At 31.1% G+C, this 22951-nt stretch overlaps 1 protein-coding gene across 3 annotated transcripts in view; it reads right to left on the reverse strand.

Annotated features, from left to right (window-relative positions):
- The window catches only part of LOC118181497 (la-related protein 1-like), a 133607-nt gene that overhangs the window by 63986 nt on the left and 46670 nt on the right, over positions 1-22951 (reverse strand). For all 3 annotated transcript variants that reach the window (XM_085808350.1, XM_085808348.1, XM_085808349.1), the window contains 6 exons: positions 20776-20937; positions 20603-20689; positions 16931-17078; positions 10812-10956; positions 8153-8318; positions 3808-3935 (listed from right to left, as the gene is read on the reverse strand). In XM_085808350.1, the coding sequence (XP_085664476.1) occupies positions 3808-3935; positions 8153-8318; positions 10812-10956; positions 16931-17078; positions 20603-20689; positions 20776-20937 (836 nt within the window). The remainder of the gene's footprint in view (positions 1-3807; positions 3936-8152; positions 8319-10811; positions 10957-16930; positions 17079-20602; positions 20690-20775; positions 20938-22951) is intronic.

A 22951-nucleotide genomic window follows, 5' to 3' on the forward strand; every position in this document is an offset into this window, starting at 1 on the left:
TGTTTGATGCAGTTAGTGTCATAGCTTTGTGTAGAGTTCTAGGGGTTGTAACCCAGTTAATATACTTTCAGGTTCCATTAAGCCACTAAAGCACCAGAGGTGATAAGTTGTTTTGTATTAAAGTCTCACTAGATGCAAAGAATAAGTTTTACTTGAATTTCTACATTTTTGGGTTGTATCTTGTGCAGCGAGTATTAATGAAAGGCAATAACTCGCTTTGATATGTAGAGATGTAAGCAGTTAGTTATAAATAATTAAATTAGGTAAATAGGTAACCTTAGTCATTATGGATTTACATGGCCACTATTAAATTTTATTTTTTAACAGTATTTGTTAAAAAAAGGCCTATTAAAATCAAAATCTAATAAAATTTCACAGTTTAAAATACATGTAATTTATGACACTGATTCTTAAAGGATATTAGAATAATTGCACATTAAAAGCTACAAAACATTTATGTTTTGTAAAAACAACACTCAACAAAATATTTATTCGTCATTTTAATTTGAAGCCTTCCCAGACATTTTGGCTAGTTTATACCGATTTCCTTCTCTTTAAGCATCTTTTCTAACAATAGAGATTTCTCTCAATATGCAAACCAAAGCTCTCGCTAGTTTCTGCCTACTTACTTGTCAACCTCTCCACAATGTACCTATGAGGCTTTACTTAATCTGGTAAAAGTTAAATAGTCCAAAACCCCCGATAGACGTGAAGCAAATTATCACTAAGTCTGAATACAATATCAGACAAAGGTTTAAATAAGCCTCTTATTTAAAAAGAACTTAGAACTAACATAAAGTCATGTTCTGATGCTAACAAAGTCAATTACATCTCACGGTGATGTAATTAAACAAGAACAGTCAGATGCAAACTAAAAATGTGGACTAGAGGTCAAAGATTATACAACTTAATTTTAATTTAATCTGGCTCAGTAACTCTATCATATGAGGAAACAGAAATGGAAAATTATAGTAAAGGCTGAAATCATAAACAATTGGGTAATTTACATAATAATAACTGCACATATCTTTGAAGAATTATTTTCTTCATGTATTCAGTTTCTTTCTTCAGCATGTTTCCTTTTCATTTTAGAATTTTTGAATTTAATTAAGGATTTCTGTTTTTCTAAAAAACACTAAATTCATTTAGAATGTATAGAAAAAGTGATTAATTTAATTTCTTTAGTAATATGGATTTCAGAAGAAATATGAAATATATATTGTAAAGGCCAGTTACAGAGCTGGTGTGGCAGAATTTTTAGAATTTAGTGACACACCAAACAACAAAATCTAGAAATGGCAAAACTTTTAGAATTTAGACAGGCATTGGAAGCAGAATTTAGAAAGGCACTATGTAGTCGAATTTAGGAGCCACTGAGATTGCATCAGATGGGAAAATGCCTAGTGGTGTATGATGCATTAAGACATATTAAATGGATCTTTTAAATTGTAAGTGTTCAATTTCGTTATTAATTAAAAAAACCCTTTCTATAATGCCTGCCGAAGTGATAAGATTAGAAGCATTTTTGATATTTTCCATGCTTGTGTCTAGTGAAAAGTAGATAAAATATAGGGAAGATAAACATGTTAAGAGAAAGATTCTAGAATCAGGAGTAAAACATTCAAATATTATGTCTTCATTGTTCTTCCAAACGTTCTTCAAAAAGTAAGAAATTCATCGCAAACTTTCTGTAAAATACATCCATTATGCATTGATACCATGGAGACATTTTTCATTTTGCCACATACTTATCGAATCTTCTAGAATTGTGGGTCTATAAATCTTGCCTTCAAATCTTTTTAAATTTTCCAAGCTGCAATGTCAAAAATACTACAAAAAAATTATCCCAACCGATTCTGTAACAGCAAAAAGCCATAAATATTTTGGAAATTTTTTTTCCAAAATATTTATGGCTTTTTATGGGGGGGGGGAGGGAAAAAGTGTAAAATTAATTTTATAGAGAAAACTGATACATATTCTGAGAATTTTGAATATTCTGAGACAATTACATGCGAAATACGCTTACTATGAAAAAATTAAAAACAAGATATTTTTAATTAATTACATAGTTAATTTTGTTTTTTCATAAATTACAGTTTTTAGCATTATATCTTGTTTATTTTTCAAATTCAAAACATTGTATAATAAGTTGCCAAAATGAAACTTTATAATATGACAGCGAAAAATAAAAATGTTTTATTTTAATGTTATTTTTTAAATATAATTACAATATATTATAATTATTTTAATGAAATTTATCAAAATTATGATGTTTTAAAAAAATTGTCGAAAAATTCTCAGATTTCGGAATTAAAAATTTTCTATAGAAACTGATCTTAAAATCACCAAAATGTTGACAAATCGCCAAATTTAGAACTGTTTAATAAAAGAATTCACATCCCCAAAAGCGAAAATTGTTTAAGAGCTCTTTATTACAAAAAAAAAAAAAAAAAAAAGGAATTTCAAAATGCTTACGTTTCACTTCTTGCTTAGAAACTCGAGTATCCCATAATTTATGTTAGAAATAGAAACAAATTAATGAACCCATTCAAAAGATAACCATATACGTCAGTAAATAGCCAAAAATATTCCTCCAAAATGCTAATTCACACTCAAAATGGCAGTCGTAAAAAAAGACAGAAATTTCAGATGATTAAAATTAAGAACCTTCTACTGATTTTGGCCAAAATTAAGGACTTTTACGAACCAAAAATCGATTCCAAAAAATTTAAGGACTTTCAAGAACTCTTAAGGATTGTACGAACCCTGTACATCGCTGAACACCCATGAATCTCGCTATCATTCTGAAATAAATTACGTAGGAATGAAGGCCAATATATATACTTTACAATATATATACAATACTTTCAATAAATTTCACCATAAGAGACAGCTACATCTACTGGCTACAAAAAAATACTAATTAAATGTTCTATCTAAAACGTCATATATGCTATGCCTGGCCACAAAATGAATTAAATGCCAATTTGATAATGTTTGCTAACGATGTACATGACATGCCCATCCTGAACAGTATATACTATGATTATGTATTATTTCATAACTTAAAAAATACTGAACACCTAGTATTATTGCATATCTGAAAGTCACTACAATTAGTATGTTAAACAGAAACACATCTTAGGGGTTATACAACTTAAGTGAAAACTACTATACAATACAAAGTCCGTAATCCGGATCTCAAAGCCACAGAATTTTTTTTTTTTTTTTTTTTTTTGTATCCGTTACGCATGCGCGTTTAATGTATGTTTCCGATACACGCATGTGCGCTTCCAATAGTGAAGAAAGTGACAGAGAGGTTATTGAAAATGAAAACACTTCGATTGACAAGTTAGTCTGTATTCTTGAGACAGCAATTACAGGACTTGAACAGTAGAACTTTGTAACTGAAAAAGAAATTAGGTCTGTTTATAGAATTAAGGAGAAAGTATTAGCACAAAAAAACGAAGCAACTTAAACAACTTACATTGAAAGAAATGTTTAATAAAGTAAGCAAATAAATATTAAGCCCCCCTTTTTTTGTAAATTTTGATACCCTTTAGATCATAATTGCTCTTTATTTCATCAATTACAGTTTCATATTTTAAATTGTATAATTTCGGCATACCATCTTACCAGATTTAAATTGATGATCTATAATCCGGGAAAACCATTAATCCTGAATCCCCGAAGTCCTGATGAGTCCGGATTACGGACTTTGTACTGTATTTATCAAACTAATAAAAATCTGTGTATGAGAAAGCGTATTAATTGCAAACTGAATTTCATAATGACTGGATAACATACTTCCATTGTAGATGAGGATTTTGTCCTCCGTTTTTGCTCAATTCTAGCTCCATTTTTTTGCGGCACGTTTCTTTGTTGAGCTTCAGATGAGTCAGAAATGGTTTCAGAAGTTTCAGCTGAATCAGATCCTGCATACATATACACACATTACATATGCTGATTCTAACTGCAATACAGTACAGTAAGAGAAACAAAGAATTACAAAAATAAGTTTTAAGTTTCCACAAAGAAAACATTATATTTATGATAAACCATGAATACATTATTCTTCCGTAGATTGTACAGGAACTTTCACAGTTTTCAAGCATAAACAAAAAGTCAACAAAGGAATAGTGATTATCCTTTAGAACAGCATTTCTTATCTTACTGTTTTCTGAGAAATGGAGCCCATTTTAATGTCCATGAAAAACTTAGTTTTCTACTGTAGAATGGTTTTAAAACAGCATTGTGTAAACAGATTATTTGCAACAACAACAAAAAAAAAAAAAAAAAAAAAAAGTTATTTCAAATAATATTTATTTTACTTCAGAAAGTAATTTCAAGACTAACCCCAAAGGATCCTAAAACAACTAGAAAAAATAATAAATAATAATAATTAAAACAGGATTTTAAAATTTTAATTTTAATGAGATGAGTGGTACTGCCATTTTTAGAATCACAGATATGTTTAATATTAAGCCTTTTAGATGAAAATTGAATTCTCATGTCAGGTTCCTCATCAAGTATGTTGCAATATTTATTTTTTGTCGACACAAAAGCTGAGAATCCCATTTCACACGAACATGCAGCTGCAAATGGCGAAACTGCAAACATGGCCTTCTATGACAACTGAGGATGGTAGTCATCTTTTAAGCTACACCAGAATTTGACTAACAGCATTAATTTAAATTTGTCTTGCAATGATGAATCAGATGTCATTTCAATAAAAGTTTCATATTATTGTGCTGATATGGAAGAAGGTCATGTATTGGCAATACATTAGTATTATTTAATCCACAATTCATTTTGATATTTAATCTGCTGTTCATATGGAAAATGATTAAAAGCTTCATTCAAACCTTTAAGGTGCTGAATACAATCTTTAGTAAACCCGTTTCAACTCCCTTCTCTTCTGAAATGCCTTTTATTGTTAGGAAACAATCGAAGTTATTGGCGCTTACACAAATTACGAAAAATTCTAGCTTTTCTTGAGAGCAAGAATTTTTTCCACACGTAGTTAACAAATTTACTTGTTAATCCAGAAGGTTAAATTAAAAATGTTGCTTAAATGTGAAATTTTAAGAAGCCAATTTCTACCACATAACCAACTTTTCAAGTTGTGAGAAAGGAATGTAAGAGCTTTTCTAGGAACTAATCCATGTAAGTTTACTATTATTGTAATTAAACCCTATTTTACATAGCATATTGTCTCTTTAAGAAGTCCAGAAAATTAAAGTTTCATGATATAAAGTGCTATATTTTGATAATCTGCTAACACCCAAGCAATAAGTAACCTAGATAAGCAGAAAGTTAATATGGTACAAATGCAAATTTTGTCAGAATTCCCATTTGTTAGCTCTCAACATTAAAATATTATTAAAGATATTACATAATTAGTCATCAGCATGAACTGGCACTTATTACTTTATTTTATATAACACTAACAAAAGCATGCAATTAATTTCTTAGAGCAGATGTCTGTCCTTTCCTTGCATAGCTCCATGTTTCCATACTTAAAAACTTTACCTGAAATTCTGCGATTAAAGAGAGCCCATACTTTCTAGATGCAAAAAACATTAGGCCAGAGCAGTTAGATCAGACATGACAAATTTACATTTTCATACATCACAAACATAAATATTGGGTTGGCAAACAAGTAATTTGTTTTTCACAAATAGATAGTGCTATATTTGTTTTAATATTCTCCTATCAATCATAATTTTTTCCTTACGAGATTTGGCAGCTAATACTTTTAGGTTGCTATAGAAACAAATTTCATGTATTGTTGTTTACAAGTGTTAGTTTATGGTCAATTTTAACATGGGATGCAAAAGTAAATATTTTTAACATACTTTACTTTTTTAATTTCATGCAGCTAAAGCTCACAAAGAAATAAACATAATTTATGGTGTTGATTGCTTAACAGAGCACATGTGTCAAAACTGGTTTAGAAAATTTTGTTCTGGAGATTTTTCACTTGAAGGTGACCAACAATTTGGGGGAAAAAAAAAAAAAAAAAAAAAAAAAAAACTAGAACTGAATCAAATCATCATATTACTGCACGAGAAATTGCAAAAAGGTTAAATGTATCATACACAGCAACTGAAAATCACATTAGATGTCTCAGATTCATTAAGAAAAAAACTTGATATTTGAATTCCATTTCAAATGACAGAAATTCACTTAATGAATTGAAATTTGTGATAGGCATTTCAAACGTAATGCAGTCAACCCTTATTTGAAACCAATTATCACTAGTGATGAAAAATGGAACCTCTACAGTAACATTAATTGAAAAAGATCCTGGCCTAAACATGGTGAATTAGCAAATACAAATTGAAAGTTAAACTACATCAGACAAAGATGATACTGTTAATGTGATGGAATTACTATAGAGTTGTGTATTTGAGCTGCTTCCAAACAACCAAACGATCAATTCATATGTTTACTGCGAACAACTCATGAAACTGGAGAAAGCAACCAAATCGAAAAGCCCAGAATTGGCAAATCACAAAGGAATCATGTTCCACCACTATAATGCGAAACCTCACACTTCTTTAGAAACACGCACGAAATTGCTAGAGCTTAGTTAGGAAGTGATGTCACATTTTCATATAGATCCGACCTTGCATCATCGGATTATCATTTATTTCATAGTTTACAGAACTTAAATGGTCAAGATTTCAGTAATGACAATGACCTCAAAATAAAACTTGAGTTATTTGCTGATAAAGGCCAGAAGTTCTACGAGAGCAGAATTATTAAGCTACAAGAAAGATGGCAAAAGTTCACCGAACAGAATGGAAGACATTTGACTTATTAAAGTTCCTTTTATTTACAGAAACAATGATTCATTTTATTTACACAAGCAATTATTGGTTATTCACAACTCATAATATGTCATTCAACATCAAAATCCATGGCAGTTTTATTAATAATACTGTCCTGTTTGTCCACTCTATTAAAGCATCCAATTTGATTTCCATGTTGAATTGTCCCACCCCCTCATTTCAACATTTTCACTTGCACAGATAACACAAAAGAACACTTTTTAAGTCTCAATATAGACTAAGAAACTACCCAGAATTAACTTAAAGCTTAGTTTACTGTAGGATACAGTCATACACCTTCAGGCAAGCTTGCTAATGGCTAGCAACAGAAAAGAATGTGAGCGCTAATCAACAACAGTCACCTGACTTCAGCTATCTTATTATTGAGAGGACAAATGGGATAAACTAAAATTTCCAGAAAAGAAATAAACCTATCACGAAGTTTGGTAAACAGGTTCTAAGATTGTCACAAAGTTAAGAAGGCAAAATTTGCAAAATTAGAGTACCAAAAAATCCCTGAAGAGAAAAGTAACACATGTGGCTATTCAAACACATAAATATGTATGCAATTACAATAATACAGTAATTAAAATGGTGTTATATTGTTTGCACAGAGGCAAGATTAGAAACTACTATATTATAGCTATAAATAAACCACCACATTATTTTACAGATAATGTTCTTCACCAGAAGTAATCATTTAGCAATTAAAAATATATTGTCCAGTTATTGAGTTGCTGAGTAATCAGAAGTCGAGTTTGCAAGTCTTATTACACTATTTTATGGACTAAAATGAGCATTCTTTCAGGTAGCCATAAGTCATTTATCACAGTGCTGCTATAAACTTGCATTAAGAGTACCCCACACACAACCTAAAAATTATCTGAAGTATTATGATAACTTACAACTGTTGATACTTTTTCCTTACAAATATTAGTAATACTCATGATGGACTGCATATAATGATAGCAATCCAATAAAAATTACGAGGCCTTCTCATAGCATACAAAGTGACTTAGATATTATAAATTAATAAATAATGATATAACCATCAAAACTCAACATACATGACAAACAGAACAATATTCCATCATATAACATTTACAGCAACACTATGTTGTAATACTCCATATCAGTAGTTTTCCATTTTGTAATACTCAGCACCAGTAGTTTTGCAATTATATTTTAAATCTACTAAAATTGTTGAAAATTTTACAATACCTCAATGAAAAGAAATTGCACATTTCCTTAAAATATTATAACAAACTTTTTTAATGTATAAATTAAAATAATTTTGAGAAAGAAAGATAAAATACCTGGTAAAACAAAAGGTTTGCCAGGAATGAAAGTAGGAACCTCATGTTCTAATTCAGGACGAAGCTCTCTTGATAAAGCATCATGAATTGGCCATTGTTCAGGGTTAATCCTAGTTCGCACTTTGGAATCATCTAAAACTTCTAACAGCTCACTAGCTGCAATTGCCTTTGATAAAATACGAAAAACAAAATATTTCATAATATTTGGTAAAAAGTAAAAAGTAAAATAAATAACATTAATGAAATAAGCAGATGATGCATTGTATGATTATTTAATCATATGGAAATGCTATTAAAGAAATTTAGAAATGAGCACAGAATTATAAAAAATGATGCATAAATCTGCACAATCTGACCCAAAGTGAATAATCCTTATATACTTTAAAACAGGTCAAATGTCAATATAAACAAACTACATTGATAAGGACTTAAATAGTGCTTCAATCATGCTAACAAGGCATATTGATTAGTACTTTGATTTAACTGTTAGTGGAAAAAATCAACTATCCAGAGAAATATTTCCCAGTTTTATGAAAACAGAGACCTTGAATTACACTGTAAAGTGACCAGCTGATAAGGAAGTATAATTTCCAAAATCTTTTTGGAGTTATTATTTTACATTGTGAGTACATAAACTGCACTAAATTAAAATTGCAATATCATGAAGACTGAATCTAACAGACAACTGAAATTTGAATTATGCTTACAGCATGGCAGGCTTAGCAGTACAGCAAAAGTGCACTTATGTATCAATAGTTAGTTCTTGCTGCACATGCTGTTTACATGTGATTCTCATCTTTGCTCATTCTATGTTTTCAAACTAGCTAAACACTTCACCTCTGTAAGTTGCTGGTAAAGGAGTTTTCTCCTTCATGGTGTTACAATTTTAAAAACTAGCCAATTAGTATCTATTAGTTATGCATAATAATTACCAATCACAACTTAGCCAAGTACACTAAAAAAATACAAGATTAGCCTATAAGGACCATCATCATCACTAGATTTTCACTCACTAATTAATACAAGCAAGAAATAATCATTGAAACATTATTTCACACACAAAAAAGGCATTCAATAATTAAAAATTATTAAGCTGCATTTAATTACATTTTTCAAAGCAGAAAATTTTAACCAATAAAACTGGAAGAAATTACAAATAGACTTAGAAAATCATACAAATGATACTACTGAATTTTTTCTTACATCATCAGTTCACCGCAAAGAAGCAAGAAAATTTAGTGGTTCTTCACTACCTACTAAACATATGCAATGTTAAACAGATACCAAATTTAGAGTGAAAGTCTTGCTTCATTTTGATAAATAGAATTCTCAAAAGCCTATTATTTAATTTAATATACCTATTTATGGTTTAAAAAAAAACATGATTATAGTGAAAAATAGATAGAAGGGAAAAAAACTATGCATCAATCTAAATTAAATAAAAAAATAAAAGATCAATGTTAGCTAATGTTAAAAATAATGAGCCAATGAGGCAAATTTTGGTAGTTAACTAGCAACTACACCACACTTTAAAGCTAAGTAAATATGTTAAAATGTACAGTGAGCTGATTGCAAACATAAAGTTGAAAAATAGAGTGGACAAAAACTACAATGGCATTGTCAGGTAATTGGATAATGGATATTCATTCAAAGCAAAATACAATTTATACATTCTCAATGGGAACAAATGCTATCACCATGCTTGGACAAAAATTATCAACCTATAAAAAATACTCCAAGGGAATGTTTATTTAGCAAAGAAGTTTTTATGTATAAAAGGAAACAGAAAACAACTATAAACATTTTGTTCTAACATTGAAATTTAGCTATGTTGACCACCAGATAAGTCAACATTCTAAACATAACATCTAATATACAAAATTTCATTTGCCCAACATTTTAGAACAAGAACACTCATTTTACAAAATAGAAATTCAAAATATGAGCAGCACCCAAAATTTGACAATGGTACTGCTAATACAGGAATAATAAATAAATAATAAGGAGGGGAATGTAGAAACAGTCTTGACATAGAACAACCTGAAAATGACTCTCAAGGCTTTAGGAATCATAGATAAAATTAATTTCACTTGCCTCAAGTTTTATAAAAGCAACTCTAAAACATTTATGCCGAATTAAAGGTAATTTATTTGTGATAAGATGACAAACTTGTAGATTTTTAAAAGCAAGAAAAAGAAATCTTTAGTGCAAACATTTCACAGGTGAAATGCTGAATACAATTAAAAATGTAAATAAAATTGTTTGCAACAAAATAGGAAATAAATTATATTTCTTTCATCAGTCAAGTTTCTCCCTACCTCAGTAGCCGAATAAACTTCTTATGTGATTTACAAATGATATTACTGAATTTTTCTTAGATCATCAATCAGTCCACTGCACAGAAGTAAGAAAATTTGGTAGTTTTTCACTACCTACTAAACATATGCAATGTTAAACAGATACCGAATTTAGAGCAAAAGCCTTACTTCATTTTGATAACTAGAATTAATAACCTAAAAATATGATAATTATTGATGTGTGAGTTCATTACGCGTGTGACAGCACTGTGCATATGAATCCATTCATTCGTAAACAAGCAGATTTAAAACTATAAAAAATTATCATTAAAGACATAGAAAACACAAACTATCACAGTTACCTCAATAACTTTGCCAATATCTTGGGTAAGAGCCTGGACTCTATGAAAACTGGCTATAAGAGCAATAGGAATGAACCCATCTTTATCCATTCGTCTTCGCATAAAAAAATCCTTCTGCAAATTTTCTTCACTGAAATAATATTCTCTGCCAAAAAAAATTCATTTTAAGTGCATTATTTTAAATACATAAACAAACATGTGTAAATAATTAACAAATAACATCAAAACTTAGAAGATAGGATACTCCTACTATTATTTATTTTTATTTTTTGGAAGAAGATAGGAGCCTATGTTTTCTGTTTTATGAATCATGACATAGTACTTAGTTATTGCTTTAACCAAAGGTATTTCAACTGAGCAAATAAACAACTCTCTTGTTTTAATGCAGGTAATGGTACAAAAATTAAACTTACATTACACAGCCACCCACAAAAGTAAAGGATTTTCCAGGAATAAAATTTAATACCAAGAAATAAAGTTGCACAATCAAACTCTCAAAAACTAGAAATTACACAATAGATATTAATGGCAATTTTTTATCAATAGGTGACATCTTTGCACTGCTTGAACTGATATATCACATGTAATTTCAACTGCAACTTATGCTGATGTATCACTTGAAATTTCACAACTGCAATGTTTAGCAACTTATGCTGATGTATCACTTGAAATTTCACAACTGCAATGTATTTTTTAAGGTGGTTCTCTTATTATCAAGACAAACCAGGACACTTCTTTGTTTATAGCAACCCCTCAACCACATTTGGAGATTTTAGACTTGCATCAAGATTTCAGCTATAATTTCACCACACTCACAAAGCCTGAAATACATAGGTTGTTTTTTTTTTCAACCTCCGATCGCACAGTATGATGGCCAGGTATGAAGCAGGTGGTTGGTGTGCGTAGTAGGCGACTGCGCATCTTCCCCTCCACACGCTCTGTCATTGGCGTATTCAACACGCCATTTTCTGTTGAGTTGCAGTCACGTAAACATGGCTGTTGCTATTGATTCTCCTGCCAAGTGTGAATTGCGAGCTGTTATTCGTTTTTTGCAGGCAGAAGGGAACAGTGCAGCGGAAATTCATCGAAGAATGAGTCGAGTGTATGGAAACAGCTTTATGAGTGATGGCGTTGTTCATGAATGGTGTCGAAAGTTTAAAGATGGCCGAACTGATGTGCATGATGAAGGGGATCAAGGACACAAGTCTGTCGCTACAGACGACATTGTTCAACGAGTTGACCAAGCGGTTAAGCAAAATTGAAAATTCACCATAAGAGAAGTGAATTATTGATGAAATTTCCGGAAATTTCAAGATCTTCCCTGTACTCTATCGTTACTGAACAGTTGCGCTACAGAAAAGTTTGCGCTCACTGGGTCTCACAGATGTTGACTGACGACCATAAAACTCGCCGAATGGTTGCAGTGTTTGAGTTTCTTGACCGTTATAATACTGACGAAGAGGTTTTGAAATCCATTGTGACAGGTGATGAGACATGAGTTCAATATGACATGCCCAAAACAAAACGACAATCACAACTATGGATGCACACAAATTCTCCAAAGAGACCCACAAAATTCAAACGAACCTTTAACAACCGTAAGGTTATGGCAATTGTTTTTTGAGACCAAAAAGGTGTGTTGCTTGTGGAGTTTATGCAGCCTGGAACAAAAATTAATGCAGATTCATATTGTGAAACTTTGCGACACTTACGGAGAGCTATTCACAACAAACGAAGAGGCATGCTGACTTCTGGAATTTTTCTGATCCAAGAAAATTCAATTTCAATGGGACATTTTCGAACATCCACCATATAATCCCGACCTAGCGCCGAGTGACTTTCATCTGTTCCCTGAACTGAAGCAGTGGATTGGCGGGAAGCGCTTCCAAAATGACGTGGAGCTGAAAGAAACAGTCACAACTCACTTCCAATCATTGGCGGGGACATTTTATGAAGAGGGTATTGCAAAGCTTGTTCACAGATATGACAAATGCCTCAATCGTCAAGGTGATTATGTAGAGAAATAACCTGTATTGTACATTACTTTTGGTAATAAAATCTTTTTTGTATATACACACATCTTTTCTTTATAGCCCATCGGAGCTTGAAAAAAAAAATAGCCCTCGTATATAATGATAACAATAATATTCACATGTCACTGCCTGAGAATATTTTTAAGAATCATTATGCTTATTACTATTATTTTATTGCACGTAGCGCTTTCCTACAAATTAAGCTCGTTGTTACACTATTTCATGGATGTCAACTCTTCTGCCCAAGAATACGTAAGTCTAACAGCAGCGACGAACAATATTCTGGAACTGATGAACCAATTTCCAAAACAGATGGCTTTTGTCTTTTTGCAATTTTTAACATTTCACCTCAAACGGTTTTGTCATTACCGTAAAGTTTCATGAGTAACAGAAGAACATGTGGCAAGAGGATAAATGCAACATGGCACTAAAATACAATTACATGGCGAGGCATAAAAACACGCAGCCAATGCTAATTTATGATCACGTGGCAAGGTATAAGAACACGCACCCAGATTTTACACGATACCTCGGTTGATTGACTATTCAATCTCGGGGAGCGCTATAACAAAGAAGTGCAGAAACCACCAATCTGCAACATTCTAAGTAATGAAGGAATCATGCTCAAATCTAAAAAACTAAATTAATAAACCAGTGAAAACAGTGAAATCCAGAGAACCTGAAGTTTGTGTTCAGGGTCTCCGAACTAGTACGGTACAGAAGGTATGAACACTCTAAATGCAACAAATATATTATAATATAGATCCTGGATTAAAGATAACAAGGAAGAGAGTATTCCTCCTGTAACTTTTTAATTCCTAATAATAATTTTAGACAAATTAAAAAATAATGTTAATGGAATGCTAGTTTCACAAATGAGTATGCAATACTATCATTAAAGCCCATGAATGACAACTGTCTCATTTGTAACTTTCACCTAAATTTAACCTAAATGTGCATCAGCAGTAAGACTGAGTCCTGGGATTAGGATAGCAGGTCAAAGGTTAGTATTTAAAGTAAATGCAAGAAAAGTATTGCAGTTGAAATAACATTAGTAAACTGTGTAGGAAGTATAGTGCAATACAATATTTTCACAATATGCTAGTGAAAATGAAAACACAGGTGACCATTACTGCTTATTTTAACCTAAATTAATCTAAATCATTACTGCATATTTAAACTTAATCACGCCTTGATGAGTCAGCATCTAATGTCCATTACTTTATATTTTCTTAATCCAATCTCAGAATCTCAGAACCTAAATATCAGAATGTGTTAAAAGTTTTTCATGTTTAACCCCTTGCCTTACGATGTCATGTGAGAGACACCAAATGAAGTCAAATGGGCCAAAAGAAAACACATGTGAGAGATGTGGTACATTTGAGCTACATACGACAAACACTTCCCCATTTTCCTGGCCATGTTTGGATGTGCAGATATATTTTCTTGAATATTAAATCAGCCTGGAAAGGGTCAAAAAGATTATTTAGCGTTGATGACAGCAGTGAAAGGTCTGCTAACATAAACAACGATTTGATCAATGTTTTAAATGGTGATAGTGACATTAGTGATATTTTACATCCTGCACGAAAACATTGTAAGAGATCGGTTAGTGACGATGATAACAATGAAGATAACCACAGTAGTCATCAACAATCAAATTTGGAAAAAAAAAATATATGAACCAAAAATCTGGCACTACATTAACCGTTTGACTCCTACGTGGCGCAAAAGCACTGCGTTCATTTGTATCGAAAACCGCGACGCAATTAGTTATTTTAGAATGCACTCGTGTTAACAAAGTACGCATAAGGTCCGACTACGTAAGTACACAGCCATAGAGCAACAAAGACACACTGAAACCCGCAGCGCGTAAGCGCTGCATCGCGGTTTTCGAGACAAATGAATGCAGCACTTTTGCACTGCGTAGCAGTCAAATGGTTAAGATTTCTGAAATAAAAGTAGCAACTTTAAGTCAGTCAGATGAAAACAAAGAAAAGAATTAGATCATTGAAATATATTTGATCACATAATTGGGGAAAATATTGTTATGGAGCTAAATCAGTATGAAAACCACATAGAAAATAATTTAAATATGAGATGAAAAAATAGATGAGACTTGGTTTCCTGTAGACTGCAATGAAATGAAAATACATTTTGCATAATGCATAATAATGCCTGAAGTTAAAAACCCCCAATTCAAATGTGAATTCAATTCTTAGTGAGCAGTAGTAGAAATTCCAGTATTCAGAAAAAATGATGTTGATCAACAGATTTTTTGCAAATAACAAGTTCACTAAAATTAAGGTAAACTAACAGGTAAAGTATGCAAAATAAAACCTTTGGTAATTTTTTGAATAAAAAATTAAAAAAGTTAATACAGTTGAAAAAGACACTGCTATCGATGAACTGTTCAGGAAATATAAGAGATGCTTATCTTGCAATTCAATACATTGAAAAGTGCAAGATTCTGGATTAAATTTTATAAATTCTGCGTATCAAAATCATTACACAAGTAGTGATAAAAAAAACTACAGTAACAGTGAATCCAAATATGTCATGAACGAGCTAATACAGTCAGTACTATAGAAAGAATATATTTTACATTTACACAACTCATACTCTTCACCAAAACTAAAACTTTATCAGTGAAACTAACGTCATTAGAACAGAGTGCTCAAAACAAAAAAAAAAAAAAAAAAAAAAAAAATACAGCAAAAGAATTTTGTAAAGTAAAATTTAAAAAAGGTGAATGTAGAATGAGAAGCTGCCATGGAATACAAAATGGGATTAAAATGGAAAAATAAATAAAATATTTGTTCTTTCTTCCAAACATGAAACAGCATAATTGACAAAACCAGATGAAAATATATTCAATCATACTTCAAAACCAAAATGAATCATCAAATACAACAAAGGAATGATTGGAATTGATCAAATGCTAGCATGCTTTCCTTTCCTGTCATGAAAAAATGCATAAAAGAGTATTGAAATATTTTCTTTTAACTGTTTGATATTGCTCTGCTTAACTCATACACTTCAAGAAAATAAATACTGGCAAAAAGCTCATGCTGAATATAAGATTCAAATAGCTGAATCATTACTGAATATACTATTACCAGAGTATAAATGAAAAGTACAACTCAAACAGATATGTAACAGACTGTCCACGAACCATTTAGATAATTTTTCAAAATATACAGACTCAACACCATTGGAATTAAGGCCAACAAAAGTCCTTAACATTTGCAGAAAACATAAAAAGTGTAACGAAACAATCTGGTAACGAAGGAAATGTCAAGTTGCGTTAAAAGATACCACATGAAAATAATTAAATATTAGTAAATTTTATCAAGACTTCAATAATTTAAAATATATGCTTATTTAGGAACTGCAATAAAAATATGGTGCTACCTTAACATTCCATTCCCTTTACTGTATAGAATCTCAATGTATACATTTCCTATTATTTTTGTTAATCAGGTAAGCGGGTGGAATGTTAGGGTAGTACCAAAAATACTATTTATTTATTATTCAAGATAATAAATTTTTTTCAATGATCAATTAATAGTTATTATTTACCAAGTATTTTGCAAAATAAAATTAGTTTTACTTTCTACATGCATTTCTATATCAAAAGACAAGTGCAAAATTTATCTGGTCTTTCCTTGGTAGCTTTCAAATAAACAAGGTAAATTTAAAAACTACCAACTGTAATATCCCATTGCTTAATCAAAGAAACTTCCTAGCATGCTGTAGCTCAGAAATGAACATGGAGATGAAGAACAATAGAACTGTCTATTTGATTATTTTGGGTGAAATACCAGTCAATTATTTCAGTTTGGTAATTCAGTATTACCAGCAGTTCAGTAATACAGCTTTAATGTTTGTGTGTTCTATGATAGCCAGTTAACCATAAACCTTTCAAAAAATGTGTAGTATTTGGGTATAACTGACAATGGAGTTGTTTCCACTTCAAACACTCAGCCAAAATGGCTTGATGGTGTTTATAGTACATACTCTTATAACTCATATCATAAGGCAAACAGTCAGTAATAAATTACTACAATAAAAATGCATCCTTACATCTGTTTCTTTAAGGAATCTTTTAAAGCTTCATCAGACATCTGATATCCATTCCAATAGCAAGGAAAATAAGCAGATGGGTAGTAAGCAACATCGGGTGTTACAAATCCATTCACATCCTGATAAAATGTATCGTCTTGAGAAAATGCTAATGCAAAAAATTCATATATTAAATTTAGAAACAAAATGCATATTTCAAACACATAAAACATGAAAAATAAAACATTATAAGATATCAGAAACATGGTAAAATATATTAACATTATTAAAACTATCATTGGTCAAAATGTATGTATAGCTGAAAAAATATTTGTCCAGCTATGGACATGATGGATTTCATCAAATCCTACTCACCACACTTGTGCAGTATTATTTATGTCATTCACTCATCATCTAATGCAAGTTGTAGTTTTACTAGAGCTTAAGATTTGCACAATAAAAAAACCAGCATGAGAAACAGCAACAACAAAACAAATTATGGAATCTCTGAAATTTAAGAAACTCACAAATTGATTTATGATGTAGTAGGTGACAAATGCTTACTTAAAAAACTTTAACATAACAACTAATGACTTGCTTATTTTATTACAGAAAATTCAACTAAACCCTGCTTTGTATTAAAGTGCTTTCAATTCCCATGTTTTCAATTGGATTCCACTACTTCTGTTGACCTTCATGCACAGAATTTTTCACAAAATTCCTCAGCAAGAAATTTTTATAATTACACTTATGGCCACTCAAAAAGGCTACATCACGGGGGAAAAAAAAAAAAAAAAAAAAACAGCAGTCATACTTATTTTACAGAGACATAATAGAAGGAAGAAATGATTAAAATTTCAAGATATTTTTAAGAAGTTACAAAGCAAATACCAGTATCCTAAGCATTAACCTCTGGCAACAGTAGCTGTTGTATAGTTGGTATAATGCCAAATGACTGAATAGCAGTTAAGAGCATTGCAGATGGTTATAAGCTTCAATTCTAAGCCGGGAATTATCTGTAATCGTTGAGCTGATATTTTCAATTACCAACAAATCTGAATAACATGTCTACTGATATTGCAAGCTAATGTGGGGGATACAGGCATTACAGAAATAGCATAGCCACAGGCATTAAAACTTATAAAATGGTAATTAGTCAAAGTATCAGATATGTGGCTAGAAATAAATAGAATATGTAACCACTGGCAACCTATATCATCAAACCAAGTATTGGGCAAGTATGATAATGAAAAATGAAAGCTTCCAACATTTGTTTACACTGCCTCCATACAGGCATATGACCATCATGATACAGTTAGCAAAAATGGGATTCATCAGAAGAGACAATATCATGCCACTGATACAGCTATTGCAAGCACAGATTTTCGTGTCAATGAAAGCCAAAACAATGGCCTCCTTGCTGACAATTGGTGGTACTGCAGATGTCATCACATGGTACATGTGGATTTCTTACTGCTGCGTAACACTACATTTCTTGATCCAATGCATGTTATGTGGCTGTACTCTCTAACAGCAATGTGAAAAAGCACAAAACTTTTCTTCAGATGCGAAATATAGAAATGAACATATATAAAACATTTACTACATGAAATTATTTTGTTTACAGAGACTTTCTTTCAGAAACTGCGAGAAGCGAATTTCTTTCACCAAAAGTGAAACTTTTGATTGGTTATTAAGGCACTGCCTAAAATATTATTCAGTAGTTACATATTAACATAACCATCCTGGTTCTGTTTGAGGACTTCTTTACAGACCCTAGAATGATGGCTTATAATCGTAAAATATAATTTATTTCATATATATTTATTACATTCATAATTTATGTTTGAATTTGATATTCATCTTAAAAAACAACCAGTAAAGCTACTTACAAGCAGACTTTTGTTATGTTTGCTCAGTGAAAATTTTGTGATGATTCTTTGAGAATGAATAAATTCAAAACAATAGCAATTCCTTTAACCCTTTGCGGCTCAGTGTTCCACTACATGGAACACCCAAATTGAATCGCTTCTGAAACCTTTAAATTCAACCGTAAATAGATAAAAATGCCTTTATAATATACTTTGAACTTTTCTTTTTAAACAGTAGATAGCAGCATATCACAAGGAGACACAGAATTTTAATTCATTATGTGTTATTAAAATCTACTTTTTTCAAGTATTTTCTCTATTTTTTTAATGATATAAAAATTTTTATTTGGAAAAAAAAATAGGCATAATTTTGCTGGCTGTACTCCAAATCATCTGTTCTATATTTTTTTTAAATCTTTCATACAAAAACCATACGCAGAATCATTGAATTAGACCGGGTGTTCCATTAGCGAGAACACTGCACCTTTAGCGATCTCATGCTGTTACGAATCAGAACATCTGTGCTTAGGAGAGAACATCCGTTGTTTACGTTTTCTGTTTCCATTGCTTTGGGGGGGGATGAATTCAAACAACGCAGTATTGAGGGGTGAGGTCTGTTTTGTGTTATGAAAGTCCTAATATTGGCAACTAGAATTTTTTGGGACTAGTTTTTAGGTGGGAATTTTATTAGTAGCTTGACTCATCTTTACTTAAACCTGCACGAATTTTTTGCTGTCGCTTTTTAGTCTCATTCCCATTTATTTTCAATAATTGTGTATATATTTTTCGTGTATGTATATATCCTACGCTTATTTTTCTTTATTTTTAATATTTATTCGTAGTTAATTTTTTTATTATTAATTTTCCATAAATGGCGAGGAGAGGTCTAACTCTTTCCGAAAATTTGTAAATATTTTTGTATATAGGACTTGTGTATATAGATATTTATCTCATTTATCCGTATATATTCAGGAAACCATGTATACAGCCATAATACAGAGTTTTTTCATTCTTATACAAACGCTTCTACTCATTTTCGTGCTTCACTGCAATGTCGCACTTTTAAAAGCTCTGGCGGCGCAGTGTTCCACCTCATGGAACACCTACAGAATTAAAACGGTAAGTGCATCTTTTACAAAATTTTACCTGTATACTCCTTTAGGACTAAATAGACTGCATACAACTTTTTTTGTTGAAATTCCGACGTTAACGTATAGTGTGCCACAATTTTGATGCAAAATACAATGTTCCAGCAGAAATTTCATTGCGCTTCTGCTATTAACAACAAATTTCTCAAACTTTAAAATTTAGCTTTTAAAAAAAAATCAACCCCATTTGTCTTAAAAGCTGTTCAAACTAAAAATACAGCAAGAAAGCATATGAAAATGGTGACACTGTTTGTTAACATGGAAGAATTGTCATACACACATTTCCTTGAACAGCTGTTTGTGTATTACTGAAAATTTGAGGAGCTCTACTAAGGTGGTGCACATAATACTCAAATACCTATAATTCTCTATAATTCTTATTAGTTAAATATAAGTCAACTGAGTTTCTTCTTTACAGCTATAACATCTAATCAATCTTAAAGTGATACAAATTGAATTAATCCATAATGAGCTATCAAAGGTATACATAGTAATAATGCACCTATCCCCCCCTCACAAAAAATCTTACCACAATTTTATCTTGGTCTTGTCATTTCATCATTAGCCTAATAAAGACAAATTGACTCCTCAACCAAAAAGATATATACAATACAAGTAACTTCAGCTAAACAAAGCTTATAGATTACCTTAGAATGCTTTAAAATATGACTCACCTCTCCGTCTTAGTTTCCAATCAACAGAATAACCACGTTTCTTTCCTCTGGACCGTTGAGCAAATGAACGATCTCTACGATTATTCTCTAATAAATAAAAAGAAATTGGAATAAACTTGTTACTTAAAAGTGACATTAATATACTTCAAAGCAATGAAATACACCAAGCTCACCAGATGATTTCTTTGTATCATCTTTTTCAGATTTTTTCTTTTCTCCATTACTATGGACAGCATCAGAATCTTTTTGGAAGGATGGTTTACCATTAAGGATATTTTTCTTTTTATCTGTTTTAATTGTTTCTACATCTAAGGGTACCCACTTTTGCTTTGATCCTGAAACAAAAATGTTCCTCAAAATGTCATCATGTACAAGATTAAAAGGTAAGCTACTATAAGAACACTTATAGTAAAATTTACTAAGAAATTTACATAACTGGAATCAGCAAATTCATATAACAATATATGTTAAAACAGACTTTTAAAAATCAACATTACTGTAGTTAAACAAAAACCTACAGCAAAACTTGTCAATAGTCAATGCACTATACCAGTAAAACGCAATCACACTAGATTAATAAAAAACATATGCAACTATTTTTCGCCAGGCAGAAGCAAAGTTCCTATGGCTCCCAATGCCCTCAGCAATGGTCAGTAACTTGCAGCAGGAGAACATCTGCTACAAATAAATACTTCTAGAGGAAGAAATAGTTCCTTCGGGGTAGCTTCCCTCCTTTATGGTTAAATATACACATAACTTAATTTTCCTCATCATGTAGATCTGTCACAAACAATAATTTATTAGGGAAAAGGAAAACCAAGAAATCAATTATATAACTTCATTTTTCACATTTCAAACATTAGAATTCACAAAAAACTACTATAATTTATATATATATTCCAAAGACAAATCATATTTTTTTTAGCCTTCCAAAGTTGATTTCCGTCCCCCCCTTTAGAAGTTTGTCTTTAGACAGACCCTCTCTTCAGATAGTTAGGTTACAATTCAGATAACTCACACATGGACAAAGTGGCCAAGCAGGGAAAAGCTTGGATTACGATAATGAGAGTCAACTAGGAAAGGGAATTTTTTTTACGAACAGGAAAAGTAAAATGGAATTAGTACAATCTGAAAATGCCTTGGTTACAGTAATCATGTTATTGCTATTCATATCCCAATTAAAACCTTGTTGAGAAATGCACAAATCAAACCACTTAAACTATATTGATCTAATAATTTTCCACTAATTTAATTTACAATTTTTAATTCCTTAAATTTTTATAAACATTACGAAATCGCAGTAACACAGAAAAACAAAATTAATGCAACTGCAAATCACCAAGTATTTCTAAAGCAATAAATATCTACTTTAAAAGTAGCAAAATAGCAATCTTTTTCACACAGATTTCAAATAAAACTATTGATTTTAAGGGCTATCAAAGAAGGAGGAAAAAAAAAAAAAAAAAAACGTTAAGAAAGCACATGTGATTGACTGTCTTCAAAATCCATAGTTTTATTTAAAAATCTATGCCAAAATAAAGTTGCTGTTTTGTCAAATTTTAATTTTGACATGTTTCTCTTTCTATCTGGTATCTATTTTAACTGCCTGAAAGTAACATAATGCTAATACAAAATAAGATTTTCTTAAAGAAATTTTTAGATCACAAAAAGAAAATACTGCTGTGTTGAACTTGAAATGGAAGGTTTCACACAGTGCAGATGTTATAATGTGGTGAGTATTTCAAATCTCAGAAAATTTTCATAACTCAAGTATTATAAAAATAATTACTAGACATGTGAAGCAATACAAATAGCAAACAATGTAGTAGTACCTGAATTAGAATGGATAGCAATTTGCCAATCCATAGGTTTATTTACTTCAAACACTTTGCTATTATGTTAATTATGTTCCATTCATTAGAAATAAAAATTTTTAGGTAAATAAAAATTGATTGGTTGCAAGTTTATAATTATGTGAATGCATAAGTAATGAATTTTAGATTAACTGCCAAGAAGGCTTTTTGATAATATAATTTCAATATTCTCAATCAGTTAATCTCTCAGTGTTCCTTTGAGATGTTTCAAATTCTGATCTACAGAACGCAATTAGTGTACAATATACCTGCGATATAATTTGAATCTGTATTTGATTTTGATGAACAAAATAAAAGTCAGGAAACAATATATCACTATGGCAATGACCCCATACTTGCAGGTGGCCATTAGCATTGTAGCATATCATGTATTTCATGAAGAAATGAACTTCAGAATTGAGTGCACAAATTCGACAGGTTGGTTAACCAAAAATTTCAGGTGAAAAAGCTTCACTTGATACTGAAGCTATTGAAC

This window comes from Stegodyphus dumicola, chromosome X1, assembly GCF_044657685.1.
Source record: "Stegodyphus dumicola isolate Sdum_Otavi_A_Nest chromosome X1, ASM4465768v1".
NCBI lineage: Eukaryota > Metazoa > Arthropoda > Arachnida > Araneae > Eresidae > Stegodyphus > Stegodyphus dumicola.